Here is a 17,131-nt window from a genome sequence, read left to right on the forward strand (position 1 = left end):
ATGTCGGAGGGATTGTGCAGACATCTTGCGACCTCTACTGTCGTGGGTGAGATTGGCAGGCTCATATTCTCTCTGACCTTTATCAGCCTGTCAACATGGCGTTTAGAGCAACTGAGGTCAGCATAAAGCTGTGAGAGAGGAGAGACCAGCTGTGAGAGAGGAGAGACCAGCTGTGGATTCTAAAGACTGGGCCTGGAGTGTGTAAAAGAGTTATCTATTCTTGGAATCAAGTGGTATAATATGAGCGATATAAGGTAGAGAGACAGCTTTTCTAGTAGCTCTTTGTAAATAAATTGGAAGCAATGCATTTCTCTCCAGATGGACAGTGACTTCTAGCTTACACTTTGAATCCAAAGTTTGAAAAACTTTGAAAAATATAACTCACTGAATCCATTGCATTGCAATGTTTTGGCTTGACTACGGAGGGAGTGTGTCATTGATTTTCAACAACGTTTCAGTGAAACTTAATTCAAAACACATTGTTTTACTGAAACATCATTGTCATTGTTGAAAATCAATGACACACTTGCTAGTCAAGCCAAAATATTGCAATGCAATGGATTCGGTAGTTACATTTTTCTGAATAAACAGTTACAAGCCAAGGACAAATCAGACCAACAAACAACAGCAGGCGAGCAGGGGACAGGTCCTATAGTTTAGAAGCCATTGTCGTTAAAAGTGTCCATGAGTGAGTTCTTGAAGGCTGATTTGGAGGTGAGTTTGACCAGTTTTAAGTTTAATCTGACATGGCATCAAATACTTCCGAAATGGAATCACAGCGTATGGAGAATACAGGCAACATTTCAGGCAACACTTTGCTCAGGTAGACTAGCCATGCAATCAATCTTACCAGGATAATTTAATAGACCTACATTATCTCTTTCAAATAAGTATCTGGTTCCCTTTTTATCTGTAATAGTGTTAGCATATTATAGCATAACATAACTTTTTGAGGTAGAGAGGAAGAAGAGCTAGTGTTTAACTGCTCTCCAAAATGTGTTGGGGTCACCTCCATTTAATTAATTAACCTCCAGTGAGACCAAGTAATATCTCGACGTTGTCTTCTTTATCACGGCAGTGCATTTATTTCTTGGCTTCACTATCCGATAAATTGAGGAAGCTCAGAGGAATACCATGTTTTGATTCTATTCTTAATTCTTAATCTTTTAAAAGGGCTATGTTTATCAGCCACAGACAAAAATATGCATGACAAATGATGTAGTGCTAACTCAGCATCTGGAATAAGGGAAGCATTAGATAGGTCATACTTGTATAGTCTGAGATTGGGGACAGCCAATGTTTATCGCATGAATTCTGCTACTAAATGCCATATATGGACAGAACGATAAGAACAAAGATAAGAACACGATAAGAAGACCAAAAATGGTCAGGGCTCCTGGGACAGAGTGTGTGTGTGTGTGTGTGTGTGTGTGTGTGTGTGTGTGTGTGTGTGTGTGTGTGTGTGTGTTGTCTCGGGATGTGCAAAGATGATCATTTCCCCTCTGGGATCAACAAGTATCTTCTTCAAAATGAAAGGTGCACTACATTTTTCACTTTCTTCACATGAATCCAACTTTAAAACTTGAGATATCAACAGATACATCTAACTTGTCTTGCTTGCTTGACCTTTTGAGGATCATTCCTTTTTTGTATTTGTTTTATATTCAGCTTTAAAAACAAACAAACTCCTATCCATTAAAATGGTGGAATGTTGATTTAGGGCAACATTCTGAGAGCCCCAATTGTTACTGCAACTGCCTTGGAACTTTCAGAATCCTCGACTAGAAACAGCAGCTATCTAAATATTCTACTTTGTGTTCACTCCCATACCAATCTACAAACACAAACATGATACAACTTCATAAATAACAAATCTAAAATAAAACAGATATACATATAAAACAAACACTGTTTTGCACTGATGGCTAGCTATCAAGATAACAATGACTGATGCCTTCTTCTGTTTACACGATGAACACAGCCCACAGCCCATATTATGCATTCTTTTCATTTCAATTGATAGGAGACATCCTGAAAATAAGGTATTGTCTTGTTTTACTTCTGTCTACAACTACCATTTCCTGCAATGACAACATGTAGGCTACAATTTCCTCAATCTCACGTAAGTCATGTATTACAGTATGTCATCACAATATGGCCTCTACCTCTACCTCTAGTAGCGGCACCATTAATTGGAACCTATGCTGTCTCTGCCAATGAGATGCTGATGAACCATTGCAAAGACCCAAAAATGAAGGACTTGTATCACTAGAAATGGAAAAAAAGATTTCTTAGCTATTGCTAATGTTCTTCTTCTTCTGTTAATGTTACAATTGATCAGTTGAATGATGGTTCAGTTATTGCAGCAACGCTTAAAACACATAATGCTTTGTATCACACACGCTGTAGAAGCTACTGTAGTAGTTGTCGTGTCAAAAGGACTCAAAAGTATGACGTTGGCTCCTCCTTAGTAGTGAGTCCTAAAAATCTTTGATTATGTCAACCCAAAGCCTGTGGCATTCATTGTGTCATATGTGAGGATGAGGATATGGATGACCTTCACAAGGCAGTAACAGATGATGTTGAATCGAATCTGAAAAGCTGGGCAGAATCCTGTAAACATTTTTAGCTTCTTGGTAGATTAGTTACACAAGCTTCCGATGTGCACACAGCAGGTGTGTACTACATGCCAAATGTTATGCGATATGCAGCAAAACGGCAAGCATCTCATGACACTGCCAGGCCAGGGTGTCAGAAGGGGAAGCATCTACCAGTGAGTGGGGGACAACCTTTGACCATCTAACTATTGCACAAAATGCTGCCCTGGTTGAGGATTCAGATCCTCCTTTACAATCTCCTATTCCGGCAACTCTACAGGAACCTTATGAAAGAACGCAGGTGTTTGTGTCTGATTATGAACCCCACACAACGACATTCAAGCAACATCTCCTCAGCTATCTGCCTGAATGGAGTGAACACCAGAAGGGGAGGGACACCTACATTGCAAACAAGGAACAAGTGGCTAAGAGAGTAGCTAGAGGTCACAATTCCAACCAGATTGATCAGGATGAGGCGATTCTGTTGATGAGGGCTGCCTTGGTTTTACACAACTGGTTTTACACAACTGCTTAATAAAGACCATTCATTACAACCAGGCCACACATTTGATGGCTCCTTCTCGTCCAACTGTCTCACAATATCTGTTGCTGAACCCTTACGAGTGTTCAATGATATCGTCCTCCATGGTCCAGCACTCCTTAAACCCTGTGCAGCTAATACAGAAGATCTGAAACCGAGAATGTCAATGTCAGAAGTACAATGCATTTGGCGGCACCCATCACACCTGCAAGACCGACGCAATATGTCACAGCAAGGACATTGACATTTCGTGAGCTTAGAATGATAAGGTTCTATCTCCGTTTAGGGTAGTTCAGAGATATTGAGCGTCAACGTTTTTACATTCCATTATGTTTTGTGAGATGGAACCTTTGTATTTTATTAATTACTAACTAACAAATTTCAACATTTTAAAAATAACACCACACAGGCATTAATAAACACAAATCAGATTATGTAAAAAAATCTTTTTTGACCAAAAATGGAGATAGAACCTTATCATTCTAACGTCACGATTTACCAATCGACCTGACCCAAAAGCCAAACAAACAAAAAAAATGGCGTTCACAAGCACAACATGACTCTTGTCACCCAACTATTCCTTTCCCTTTAATCCCAGCCCGATGCAGACATGGCAGAATTCTTCAGGATTGAAAATCAGAGGGAGCCATCTAGCATTTCCAGCCAAGGGCTTTTATGCAGCGGCACAAAGGCAGACATTCTTGAATGGATGAATGTGGAAAAAACCTGCATAGCAGCAGCAAGGGATGCCCCTGTAGTTGTGCTCGATGGCACAGTAATGGTCCAAATGTTCTGGCCAATTATTATAATATATCCACAATTTTCCTGGATACACAGTGTACACGTTTTTTGTCCTTGCCTGATTGAGTGTTCTGTCATCATGTGAAGCGCATTTGGGTCACATTTTGTGAGAAATGCACATGGCAGAGGCTGGGGCCAAAAGCCATAAAAACGCATTTGTCCGTACGGTTGACAGCGATGTTGTAATCCAATCTGCTTCTTTGACACACAAGGCCTCACAGAGCTCTGGATTGGCTTTGCATGCGGAAAGAACTACCGGACATTCCTGTTCACGAGATCTGCAATGCTCTTGGTCCCAAGAGGTCACTGGCCCATACCTCTCTTCCACGCGCTAACAGGATGCGATACAACATCAGCCTTCCTGGGCTATGGGAAAAGAAGTGCATGGGCAGCTTGGGAGGCGACACCAGATCTGACAGAAACCCTGGTCGCCCTAACCTTGGAGCCTGAACAGATCAAAGCAGATGTCCATGTCAGAAGACTGACATCTCTGGTCATCATCATGTACAGCCAGAGTAGATGAAGCCAGACATCGGCTTTTCTCAAACAGTACCAAGTCCCTTGAGAACCTGAGAACCTGCCTCCCACCTAACCTGCCTCCCACCTAAGCTGCACTGATTCAACATGTCAAAAGGGTACTGCTGCAGGCCAGCTTCTACTGGAACCAGGCAACCTCTGTCCAGCCGTTCAGTACATGGGGCTGGTACTGGGGCTGGTAATGGGGCTGGTACTGGGACTGGTACTGGGGCTGGTACTGGGACTGGTACTGGGACTGGTACTGGTACTGGGACTGGTACTGGGACTGGGACTGGTACTGGGGCTGGTACTGGGACTGGTACTGGGGCTGGTACTGGGACTGGGACTGGTACTGGTACTGGGACTGGTACTGGGGCTGGTACTGGGACTGGGACTGGTACTGGGGCTGGTACTGGGACTGGTACTGGGGCTGGTACTGGGGCTGGTACTGGGGCTGGTACTGGGGCTGGTACTGGGGCTGGTACTGGGGCTGGAGCTGGTACTGGGACTGGTACTGGGGCTGGTACTGGGACTGGTACTGGGGCTGGGGCAGGTACTGGGACTGGTACTGGGACTGGGGCTGGTACTGGGGCTGGGACTGGGGCTGGTACTGGGACTGGTACTGGGACTGGTACTGGGACTGGGACTGGGGCTGGTACTGGGACTGGTACTGGGGCTGGGGATGGTACTGGGACTGGGACTGGTACTGGGGCTGATACTGGGACTGGGACTGGGACTGGTACTGGTACTGGGACTGGGACTGGGACTGGTACTGGGACTGGGACTGGTACTGGTACTGGGACTGGTACTGGTACTGGTACTGGGACTGGTACTGGGACTGGGACTGGTACTGGGACTGGTACTGGGACTGGTACTGGGACTGGTACTGGGGCTGGGGCTGGTACTGGGGCTGGGACTGGGGCTGGTACTGGGGCTGGGGCTGGTACTGGGGCTGGGGCTGGGACTGGGACTGGTACTGGGGCTGGTACTGGGACTGGTACTGGGGCTGGTACTGGGACTGGGACTGGTACTGGGACTGGTACTGGGACTGGTACTGGTACTGGGACTGGGACTGGGACTGGTACTGGGGCTGGTACTGGGACTGGTACTGGGGCTGATACTGGTACTGGGACTGGTACTGGGGCTGGTACTGGTACTGGGACTGGTACTGGGGATGGTACTGGGGCTGGTACTGGGGCTGGTACTGGGGCTGGTACTGGGACTGGTACTGGGACTGGTACTGGGACTGGTACTGGGACTGGTACTGGGGCTGGTACTGGGACTGGTACTGGGACTGGTACTGGGACTGGTACTGGGACTGGTACTGGGGCTGGTACTGGGACTGGTACTGGGGCTGGTACTGGGGCTGGTACTGGGGCTGGTACTGGTACTGGGGCTTGTACTGGGGCTGGTACTGGGGCTTGTACTGGGGCTGATTCCCCAGTAAATGCTGTAAAGCTGGAGTCCATTGCACCTCAATATGTGGAAGCGAGGGTGCCTGTACCAACAATGAGGGTCACGACGACAATGAGTAAACAGGTTGTGTGATCCTATAGTTTATTTGACAATATAAATATTTCCTGGCAATGAATGTGTCTAATTCTGATTATGATATAATTATATTGTTTAGATTCTTAACACCTTTGGTCAATATTGAGCGCATTTCACTTTTATAGACTGAAAAAAAGATAACGGTTATGATAAACCTGTTTTTAGTCCTACCAACACACCTTTTGACACTGGCAGTTGGCTGAGCTGTATTCTAGGCTGAGCTGTATTTCTGTTTTGCTAGCTCTCAAACAAACGGCTCACAACGAAAAACTGTGAGAGTTGCTGAACATTTTGATGTACAATTTGTGAATATAGACATACAATTGTAGCCATGGGAGCAATTTACAAAATGTGGAAGATTAATTAATTAAATTAAATTGAATTGAGTGGATTCCATAACCTTCCACCGGACAATAGTGGGAACCAGCCGCACCGCCCGGCGAAGACCACCCACTCTGTAGGTCACCCAGAGGCCGAGCTGTGGGGTTTTGAACTTTCCATCATTCATTTGGGATGGGATCAATTGGGATTTTTTTCTCCACAAAAAGTGGAGTTGGAACGAGCCGCACGCTATGACACCTCTCATGTCTACCTAGTGCAAATTTTGCTATAATAATAATAATAATAATACATATATATGGACAATAACAATAAGTGTTACTTGCATACTGCAAGGACACTTAATAAAACATCCTAGATTTATTTTCTGCTAATTACAGTAGATTTCCGGAGCATTCGCCTGATGGTCTGTGTTGTTGCTGGCTGAGAGAAGGGCAGGATGTGGTTGTACTGGGCTCCACTTGAATAGCCTCTTCCATCTGCGTGCGTGCGTGTGTGTGTGTGTGTGTGTGTGTGTGCGAGATAGAGAGAAAGAGGGAGGAAGTTCACGTGTTACAATGACTTAAGGACCACAGCACACACACTCACATACACACTGAAGGTGGTGGGGATAGAGGCAACTCACTGTCTGCACACACACACACACACACACACACACACACACACACACACACACTGTATCTTCCAACTATGCATCTTCACCTTCTGCTGAAACCCAGAGACTGAGTGACTAGACAGCTGTACGGCACTATCAGGATGGATAGGTAAGTTGTTCATATAAACAACAATGGTAATCCTGTATGAATAACAACAGTATGATAAGTAGATTTTGTGTTGTTTTCATTTACTCTCATTTGTACAACTTTATTATTTTGTCCCTACAGAGGTTTGTAGGGTGACTGTTTTATACGTTTCTACAAATCATGATACAGGTGATGGTACTCCTGCTGGGCATTGCTGCCTGACGCACCTCCAACAGTGCCTTTAGAACAGGTGTGCTGTGACACCTCACTGAACACCTATGTGGGCCTAACTGGGTCATCAGCTGGGGACCACCAGTCATTGACGTTTCGCTCCTTTAACCCCAGTACATCTCCTGGTGGCGGAGCGATGGCAGGGATCTCTCCCTGCCACCCCCTGCTGATGCCCTAGGTGTTGTTCGCCCCCCAACCCTTATGCTTCCTTCTTAGCCACAGCCAGAAGCTGCCTTTCTCCGCCTCCTCAGCCAGCTCTTTCATGACTTTCCGATGCCTTGCTCCTGTGCATCCTATGTCACGGAGTAGGCGAGCAGCTGAGGAACCTACGAAGCCCCTACACCCCACTTCCACAGGGCACATAACGGCTTTCCAGCCAGCCTCCCTGCACTCCGCCGCCAGATCTGCATACTTGGCTCGCTTCCGCTCGTTGGCTGCCTCCAAACCACCCTCCCAAGGGACAGTGAGTTCGACCAGAAGGACTGTCTTGCAAGCCTCTGACCACATGACCAGGTCTGGTCGGAGCGATGTTTCCACGATCTCCCTGGGGAACTGGAGCTGTCTCCCCAGGTCGACCCTCATGGTCCACTCACTACCCGGTGCGAGGAGTCTTGCTGTATCTCTCTGACGGGAGGGTTTGACTCTCTCTCCAGCCCTTGCAAACTGGATGGGATGTCTGTCTGGAGCGGAAGGTCTGCTGTTTGCCTCCTGTCTGCATGTCTCTGCCACCTCTGCCAGCTTTTTCAGCACCAGGTCGTGTCGCCATGTGTAGCGGCCTTGGGACAGCGCTGTCTTGCAGCCTGTCAGGATGTGCTGGAGGCTCGCATTGATGGTGTTGCAAAGGGGGCAGGTCTCTTCGGCAGAAAACCATTGGTGGAGGTTTCGGGGACAAGGCAAGGTGTCATATGTTGCTCTGATCAGGAAGCTGAGCCTAGCTTGGGGGATCTTCCACAGGTCAGACCATGACATGGGCCTGTTTGTGAGACCTTCCCATGACGTCCAGCGTCCTTGCTGGCCCTGGGACACCGCCTTTATGTTAAGGCGTTCCTGCTCAGTTCTTGCCACTTCTGCCACCACCATGGCTCTTCGATCTTCTTTGGAAGCCTTTGACCAGAACAAGGGAGTCTCGCCCCTTCCAAGGCCTGCTCTACCCTCCTGGACTCTGCCGACCACCTCGCGGTGCTTCAGCTGGCCGATTGCCAAATCAACCTCCTCTTGGGCTTTCCACTTCCTTCCAGTTCTTATCTGGGTGCCCGCTGCTCTCACCAGCTGGTCAGTGGATTCCCTCAGCTCTAGCACCAACCGAGCCTTCTCCTGCTTGTATCCAGAGCTGATGGATCGCAGTGGCAGTTGAAGCGTGTTCCTACCAAAGAGGCCCACGTCTGAGAGGCATCTTGGCAGTCCCAGCCACTTCCTGATGAACGAGTTTGCCAGCCCGTCCATCTTGCTTACCACTGAGGAGGGGATTTCGCTCATCTTCAGAGGCCACATCACCCTTTGGTACAGTATGAACTGGTAACACCATACTTTGTACTTTCCGGGGAGCTGGCTCTGGTTGATCCTGGCCAGGCCATCTGCGAGCTGCTTCCTCACCGTCTCCCCCATCTGCCTGTCAGAAAGCTCTGCTGTGTAGGTTCGACCCAGGCTGCGGACGGGTTGATTTGCCAGCAATGGGATGTCCTCACCACCTGCGACAAAGATGGTGTTGTCGCTTCTGACTCCTTTCCTGATAGACACACTGCGTGATTTGGGGGGTTTGATCTTCATCCTCGCCCAGCTCACAAGCTCGTCTATTCTCTTCAGCAGTCTTGTTGTACACGCTGCTGTCTGGAGAATGGTGGTGATGTCGTCCATATAGCCTCTCACCGCTGGTAGCCTTTCACCTGAGGGCAGTTTCACTCCTCCGACCATCTTCCTGGCCCCTATGAGGATGATCTCGAAGGCTGCAACAAACAGGATGGGGGAGATTGAGCATCCCATGGCAATGCCTACTTCCAACTGTTGCCAGCCTGTTGTGAAGTCCTGATGGGTGCAGCACATCTGGAGGTCTTCAAAGTACTTGGCTACCAGGGCTTTAATGCAGACTGGGATGTAAAAGAAGTCCAAGGCAAACTCGATGAGTTGGTGGGGGACAGACCCGTATGCGTTGGCGAGGTCCAGCCACACGACATGCAGGTCACCTCTCTCTCTTTTCGCCCTTTGGATCTGCTCCCATATTACTGCAGAGTGTTCCACACACCCTGGGAAGCCTGGCACACCCGCCTTCTGGCAGCTGGTGTCGATGTACTCGTTACTTGTGAGGTAGCTGGTCAACCTCTTAGCCAAGATGGAAAAGAAGATCTTCCCTTCAACATTGAGGAGAGCGATACTCCTAAACTGGCTGATGGTAGTGGAGTTCTGCTCCTTCGGGATGAAAACTGTGACAGCTCTTTGCCACTCTGAAGGGATGACTTGGTTCTTCCAAGCCACTCTCAACAGGTTCCACAGGTGTCTCAGGACTCCTGGGCAGTTCTTGTACAGCTTGTATGGTATCCCGTTGGGGCCTGGGGCTGAGGATGCTCTTGCCTTCCGGACCACGTCTGCTACTTCACTGAGTTTGGGGAGAGCAGCATTAAACAGGAAAGCTGGGGGAGCTGGGCGGGGAACATATCCAGGGGATCCCAGCGGAGTTGACTTTGCTGGGTCACTGTATTGCTCCCTGATGTGATTCTCTAGCTCCGGTCTAGTAATCTCCAGCTTCCCGCTTCTCTTGTCCTCTAGCAGCTGTCTCGCATGCTTGAAGGGATTTTTGAAGAAGTTACTCCTCTCTTTCTCCTTCCGCCTTCTGCGTTTGCGAATGCGCTCCGCCCTTCGCAGGCTGGCAAGGTTTACCTTCACCTCCTCCCACAGCGGCTTCAGGCCCTCCTTCTCCTCTCTACTTGCCTTCCTCCACTGCTTTCGGAGTTGACGCCGCCTCTTCACCAACTGCTCAATCTCTCTCTCCCTTCTCCCCTTCTGCATTGGGCCTGATCTCCGCTTTTTAGCCATCACTCCAAATCTGCCTCTGCATTCATCATACAAGATGTCTCCAATGCAGTTCAACTTGGTGTCCACCTGGCCACGCAGTGAATGATCTAGGATGAAACTGAGGTCCTTGTCCAGCTTCTGCCAGACTGCAACCTCGTTTGCCTTTGGCCATTTGACCAGCTGCCTCCTTCCAGGTTCTCTCCTCTCTGTTCTCCGGCTTTGCCCCTGGCTGTTGGGGTTGCTTTGTGTTCTGTGTGTGTCTTCAGCGGTGCCCCCCTCAGAGGCATTGGTGTCCACCGAGGGCCCTCCTGTGTCCTCCGCCTGCCTTTCCTCAGCAGCGTTGGATCCCTCAGCACTGTGGTTTGCCACCTGGCTTTGGGTTCCTCTTGTCTGACCTGCGGTTGCAGTGCAATGTTGCTGCTGATGGCCTCCCTCTTCACACTTTTTCCTTCCCTGGTGGATCCGTAGACCTCGGAAGGTGGTCACCTTTTCCCACCCACACCTGCATCTTCTCATAATCCAAGAATCTTTGTCTATGTCCGTTCCAGTCGTTACCGAGAAATCCGTTTGAATTGGCCCTTCTTCCATCCCGCCTCTCGGAGGGCCATCGGGTTGTTTTTTCTTATTTGTCTTCGTAGTCAGTTTTAGGGTGTCCCTTTATGGGACAAGTGGGTGAGGTAACTAGCCGTCCACTCCCGGTGCAGACTTTCCTGCGGTCATCCAGTCTCTCCTGGCTGTCTTCCAGTCTTCCCTGGATGCCAACTGCCCTTTCACAGTAGTCACTGGATGCTTCCAGGTTAAACAAATCATGATACAGGTGATGGTACTCCTGCTGGGCATTGCTGCCTGACGCACCTCCAACAGTGCCTTTAGAACAGGTGTGCTGTGACACCTCACTGAACACCTATGTGGGCCTAACTGGGTCATCAGCTGGGGACCACCAGTCATTGACGTTTCGCTCCTTTAACCCCAGTACATCTCCTGGTGGCGGAGCGATGGCAGGGATCTCTCCCTGCCACCCCCTGCTGATGCCCTAGGTGTTGTTCGCCCCCCAACCCTTATGCTTCCTTCTTAGCCACAGCCAGAAGCTGCCTTTCTCCGCCTCCTCAGCCAGCTCTTTCATGACTTTCCGATGCCTTGCTCCTGTGCATCCTATGTCACGGAGTAGGCGAGCAGCTGAGGAACCTACGAAGCCCCTACACCCCACTTCCACAGGGCACATAACGGCTTTCCAGCCAGCCTCCCTGCACTCCGCCGCCAGATCTGCATACTTGGCTCGCTTCCGCTCGTTGGCTGCCTCCAAACCACCCTCCCAAGGGACAGTGAGTTCGACCAGAAGGACTGTCTTGCAAGCCTCTGACCACATGACCAGGTCTGGTCGGAGCGATGTTTCCACGATCTCCCTGGGGAACTGGAGCTGTCTCCCCAGGTCGACCCTCATGGTCCACTCACTACCCGGTGCGAGGAGTCTTGCTGTATCTCTCTGACGGGAGGGTTTGACTCTCTCTCCAGCCCTTGCAAACTGGATGGGATGTCTGTCTGGAGCGGAAGGTCTGCTGTTTGCCTCCTGTCTGCATGTCTCTGCCACCTCTGCCAGCTTTTTCAGCACCAGGTCGTGTCGCCATGTGTAGCGGCCTTGGGACAGCGCTGTCTTGCAGCCTGTCAGGATGTGCTGGAGGCTCGCATTGATGGTGTTGCAAAGGGGGCAGGTCTCTTCGGCAGAAAACCATTGGTGGAGGTTTCGGGGACAAGGCAAGGTGTCATATGTTGCTCTGATCAGGAAGCTGAGCCTAGCTTGGGGGATCTTCCACAGGTCAGACCATGACATGGGCCTGTTTGTGAGACCTTCCCATGACGTCCAGCGTCCTTGCTGGCCCTGGGACACCGCCTTTATGTTAAGGCGTTCCTGCTCAGTTCTTGCCACTTCTGCCACCACCATGGCTCTTCGATCTTCTTTGGAAGCCTTTGACCAGAACAAGGGAGTCTCGCCCCTTCCAAGGCCTGCTCTACCCTCCTGGACTCTGCCGACCACCTCGCGGTGCTTCAGCTGGCCGATTGCCAAATCAACCTCCTCTTGGGCTTTCCACTTCCTTCCAGTTCTTATCTGGGTGCCCGCTGCTCTCACCAGCTGGTCAGTGGATTCCCTCAGCTCTAGCACCAACCGAGCCTTCTCCTGCTTGTATCCAGAGCTGATGGATCGCAGTGGCAGTTGAAGCGTGTTCCTACCAAAGAGGCCCACGTCTGAGAGGCATCTTGGCAGTCCCAGCCACTTCCTGATGAACGAGTTTGCCAGCCCGTCCATCTTGCTTACCACTGAGGAGGGGATTTCGCTCATCTTCAGAGGCCACATCACCCTTTGGTACAGTATGAACTGGTAACACCATACTTTGTACTTTCCGGGGAGCTGGCTCTGGTTGATCCTGGCCAGGCCATCTGCGAGCTGCTTCCTCACCGTCTCCCCCATCTGCCTGTCAGAAAGCTCTGCTGTGTAGGTTCGACCCAGGCTGCGGACGGGTTGATTTGCCAGCAATGGGATGTCCTCACCACCTGCGACAAAGATGGTGTTGTCGCTTCTGACTCCTTTCCTGATAGACACACTGCGTGATTTGGGGGGTTTGATCTTCATCCTCGCCCAGCTCACAAGCTCGTCTATTCTCTTCAGCAGTCTTGTTGTACACGCTGCTGTCTGGAGAATGGTGGTGATGTCGTCCATATAGCCTCTCACCGCTGGTAGCCTTTCACCTGAGGGCAGTTTCACTCCTCCGACCATCTTCCTGGCCCCTATGAGGATGATCTCGAAGGCTGCAACAAACAGGATGGGGGAGATTGAGCATCCCATGGCAATGCCTACTTCCAACTGTTGCCAGCCTGTTGTGAAGTCCTGATGGGTGCAGCACATCTGGAGGTCTTCAAAGTACTTGGCTACCAGGGCTTTAATGCAGACTGGGATGTAAAAGAAGTCCAAGGCAAACTCGATGAGTTGGTGGGGGACAGACCCGTATGCGTTGGCGAGGTCCAGCCACACGACATGCAGGTCACCTCTCTCTCTTTTCGCCCTTTGGATCTGCTCCCATATAGCAATAGCAGCTCCATGGTGTCTCACAAGTGAAGATAAGAACGGGGACAATTATATTGTACACAGACACGCATTTCCAATGTCATTGAGAAACATATATTGGGGTGCAGAGGAACATAGTAAGCCACACGCTGAATATACTTTAGTAAGTAAGTAAGTAAGTAAGTAAGTAAAATGTATTTGTACAGCACCTTTCCCAGACCAGGGGTCACAAAGTGCTTTACATAGTAGAGAACATCATAAAGAAGAAACATAATAAAACATAATAAAAGAGTGAAAGTCATAGCAGGTTAAAACAAGTGAAAATAAGAACAAGCAACAGACAACAGGTGTACAACAATATCAACAGGACACAGAAAGACAGGCTTTTGGGGCTATCCAAAAGCCTGTCTATACAAGACAGTCTTTAGCTGTTTTTTAAAAGCCTCGACGACAGTATATGGCCTATATATATATATATATATATATATATATATATATATATATATATATATATATATATATATATATATATATATATATATATATATATATATATATAGCCTTTACATTATATGGACAATTTTCTGTTATTGACCCAGCATTTATTGAACCTAGATTTTAGCCCTGTGAAAGAAATTCCCTACACTAATGACCTTCAATAAAATCTCAGGGGCAAACAGGATAATGCAAACAGGGCAAAGGGGCAAAGTCATTTAGCATACTTAAGATAACAACTTATCCTTATGGACTCCTGCCTACCTACTCACATTGATCATCATGTCATGAGTATATATATATACTGTATGTATAACACATACAAGAAATCAAAGTATGGTCAGGATACACTGTAAGACAATCTACTTACTTTTTTATTATTTACTATACTTGGAAATATAGTCAACAATACATATTTTATATCAGTCACATACTGTGTAACAGTTGTAAGAGCTGTTTCTAACAAAACGTGTTCCTTATTAACGGCAACATAGAAAAATTATCAAGTAGTGGACATAAAAGGAATCCATCCTCTGATAAATGATCCATCCAATGATAAATCATCCAATGATAAATAGAGACCAACGAATGTTGCCTGTCAATATTGATTTTAGCCAACCGTGCCGAGAGCCAGCATTACAGCAATACAATCATTTATTTCTAAATCAGTGACCCACATACTGTACCAGAATATAATGTCATTATAAAGCATTCAGAACCACTGTATGGTTTAATACAGGAAGTATTAAACCACAAACAACCACACACACACACACACACACACACACACACACACACACACACACTCCAGACACAGACACAAAATGACTCAGACTGGTCAAGGATAGATTGGGACAGAAGAAGGGGTATTTTAATCTCTCAAGACAAGAATGTTTGTGACAACGAGTCATTCTCCTGAATGATACAGTTAATACATGTGATAACTAACTGCCTATGAGGTGTGAGAAAGTGTGCTGTTTCCCACAGTCCTGTGACCAGAATTACCAGTCATTTGTTTTTTAGAGGAAGTCACAAGCTGAATGTGAATGTGAATGTGAATGGACTTTATTGTCATTGCTACAGTACAGGTACCAAACAACGAAATTTAGGAGGGGTGGCTCCCCTGGTGTTAGGAAAGAAAAAAAAAAAAAACTTTTAGAAAAAAAAATCACAAGAAGGTAAGGAGCTGGTTTACATAAATAAAGGCTATGTACACAATCCACTGTACTATACTGTACAGATAGTCAACTAGGGTTGTCATATTGCACAATAGTATTTTTTCACGTTATTTAAAGTGTCACAGTTTGCAGGCTTGAAATGTACATGTTTGTGCCTCAGCACTACACCTGATTTTTTCAGTCCAGCAGCTGCCATACAATCCGTCCAGACTGTCCAGGGCCCAGAACTTAGGTCTTTGCTGTGTTCAGGGCCTGGACGGCCCTGTGGTAGAAGCAGTTCTTCAGTCTGTTTGTCTTAGCGGCCAGGGTCCTGAACCTCCTTTTCGAGGGCAGCCTGGTAAAGTGTACGTGCCCAGGGTGGGTCGGGTCCCTGGAGATCTTTGAGGCCTTCCTGAGACAGCGTGTGTTGTACAGCTCTTCCAGAGAGGGGAGGGGGGCGCCGGTGATCTTCTGTGCTGTTCTCACTACTCTCTGTAGCTCACCCGTTTCTCACCCTTTCATACAGAACGACAACCAGCGATTCCCTCCCACTCGCCCTAAAGTCGACCAAAGATGAATCAACAATAGTGGACCTAGATGCCATCCTGGACAACTTGACCATCGTCCTCTACACCCTGACCATCGTCTTTGGAATAACCGGCAACTCCGTGGTCATCTGGGTGGCGGGCTTCAAGCTCAAACCCACCGTGACCAACGTGTGGCTGGTCAACCTGGCCGCGGCCGACCTCATATTCTGCCTGACGCGCGTCCTCTCGCTGGTCAAGAAGCTCTTCTTCGACGAGTGGGTCTTCGGCGTCTTCATGTGCAAGTTCAACGGCTTCTTCAAGTACGCCAACATGTTCTGCAGCGTCTTCCTGCTGGCCGTCATCAGCGTCGACCGGGCGCTGTGCGTGTGGAACCCTGTCTTCACCAAGCGACGCCGGACGCTCTGGGCCGCCTGGCTGGTGAGCGCCGGGGTGTGGGCGGTGGCGGCCGTCTTGAGCGCGCCGTACTTTGCGTACCGGCAGGTCTACCTGGGCAAGAACAACCTGAGCAAGTGCTCCCTGGAGGTCAAAGAAGCGACGGAGGGCGACAACAGCGCGAAGCTAGCGCTGTACTCCATCCGCTTCCTGTGCGGCTTCCTACTCCCGTTCGTGATGATCCTCTGCTGCTACGTGGTGGCCGGCCTGGGGATCCGTCGAACCCGCCTGTCCGGCAAGTCCCGGCCCCTCCGCATCCTGGCGTCGCTGGTCTGCGCCTTCTTCCTGTGCTGGGCGCCCTACCACTGCCTCTTACTGGCCAAGATGGTGAACAGCAAGAGTACCGGGGTGAAGGTGGGGCTAACGGTGGCTAAGGGGTTTGCGTATTTCAACAGCTGCGTAAACCCGCTTCTATACTTCTTCATGGGAGTGGATGTGAAGCAGTGGTTCAAACAGAGCTTGGCAGAGGTGTACCAGCAAGCGCTGGCGGATGACGGCCGCTCCACACAGTCCAATGAACGCACACTGGACGACAGCAAAGGCCCACAGCGCCCAGTTCAGCCTCAAGTGAATGTGGCCAATGAAAGGGAGAGGGTCGTCTGTTGAAGCAAACACACTTCCCAATATATGCCAAAAATATATGTAAAAAAATACTTGACAGACTGACACCTGTTTTACTCCATTGACATTGACAGTAGGATCCTAAGTCACAGGGGTGGGGACAAACCTCTCCTATGTACATTGTTATATATTTTTTTTAATCACACACACTAGAGTGTGACACTGTTTCGATTAATGCAATGAAAATCACAGAGGAAAGTGGAACTGTGACAGGATATCAGAAGGGAAAGTATTGAGAGAAATGAGAGAAAATAAGAGAGGAAGATAGAAAGAGAGGAAGGACAAATAGAGGATGTGATCATGATACTTTCATTAAGACATGTCTTTGCACAAGGTTCCTTGTCTTACATTGCCCTCTTTAAGTATTGGAAAGAGGAAGTATTTTATTAAAATCCAACAATTACTATGAAGTGAAAGTATAGAGGATCAGCTTTGATTCAATGGTTTCTTTTGTCAGATTTATTTTACCATTTAGAAATTACAACCCTTTTTATA

At 48.4% G+C, this 17,131-nt stretch overlaps 1 protein-coding gene across 1 annotated transcript; it reads left to right on the forward strand.

Moving 5' to 3' along the window:
• Window positions 1-13,209: 13,209 nt before the first annotated feature.
• Window positions 13,210-16,621, forward strand: LOC308154442 (fMet-Leu-Phe receptor-like; the record flags this gene model as incomplete). The annotated part of the gene is made up of 2 exons (XM_080527602.1): window positions 13,210-13,359; window positions 15,599-16,621. The coding sequence occupies 2 exons, from the start codon at window positions 13,210-13,212 to the stop codon at window positions 16,619-16,621; spliced, it is 1,173 nt and encodes a 390-aa protein (XP_080383728.1).
• Window positions 16,622-17,131: the final 510 nt, after the last annotated feature.

Source organism: Nansenia antarctica (assembly GCF_963989245.1).
Source record: "Nansenia antarctica genome assembly, chromosome: 3".
NCBI classification, from domain to species: Eukaryota; Metazoa; Chordata; class Actinopteri; order Argentiniformes; family Microstomatidae; genus Nansenia; species Nansenia antarctica.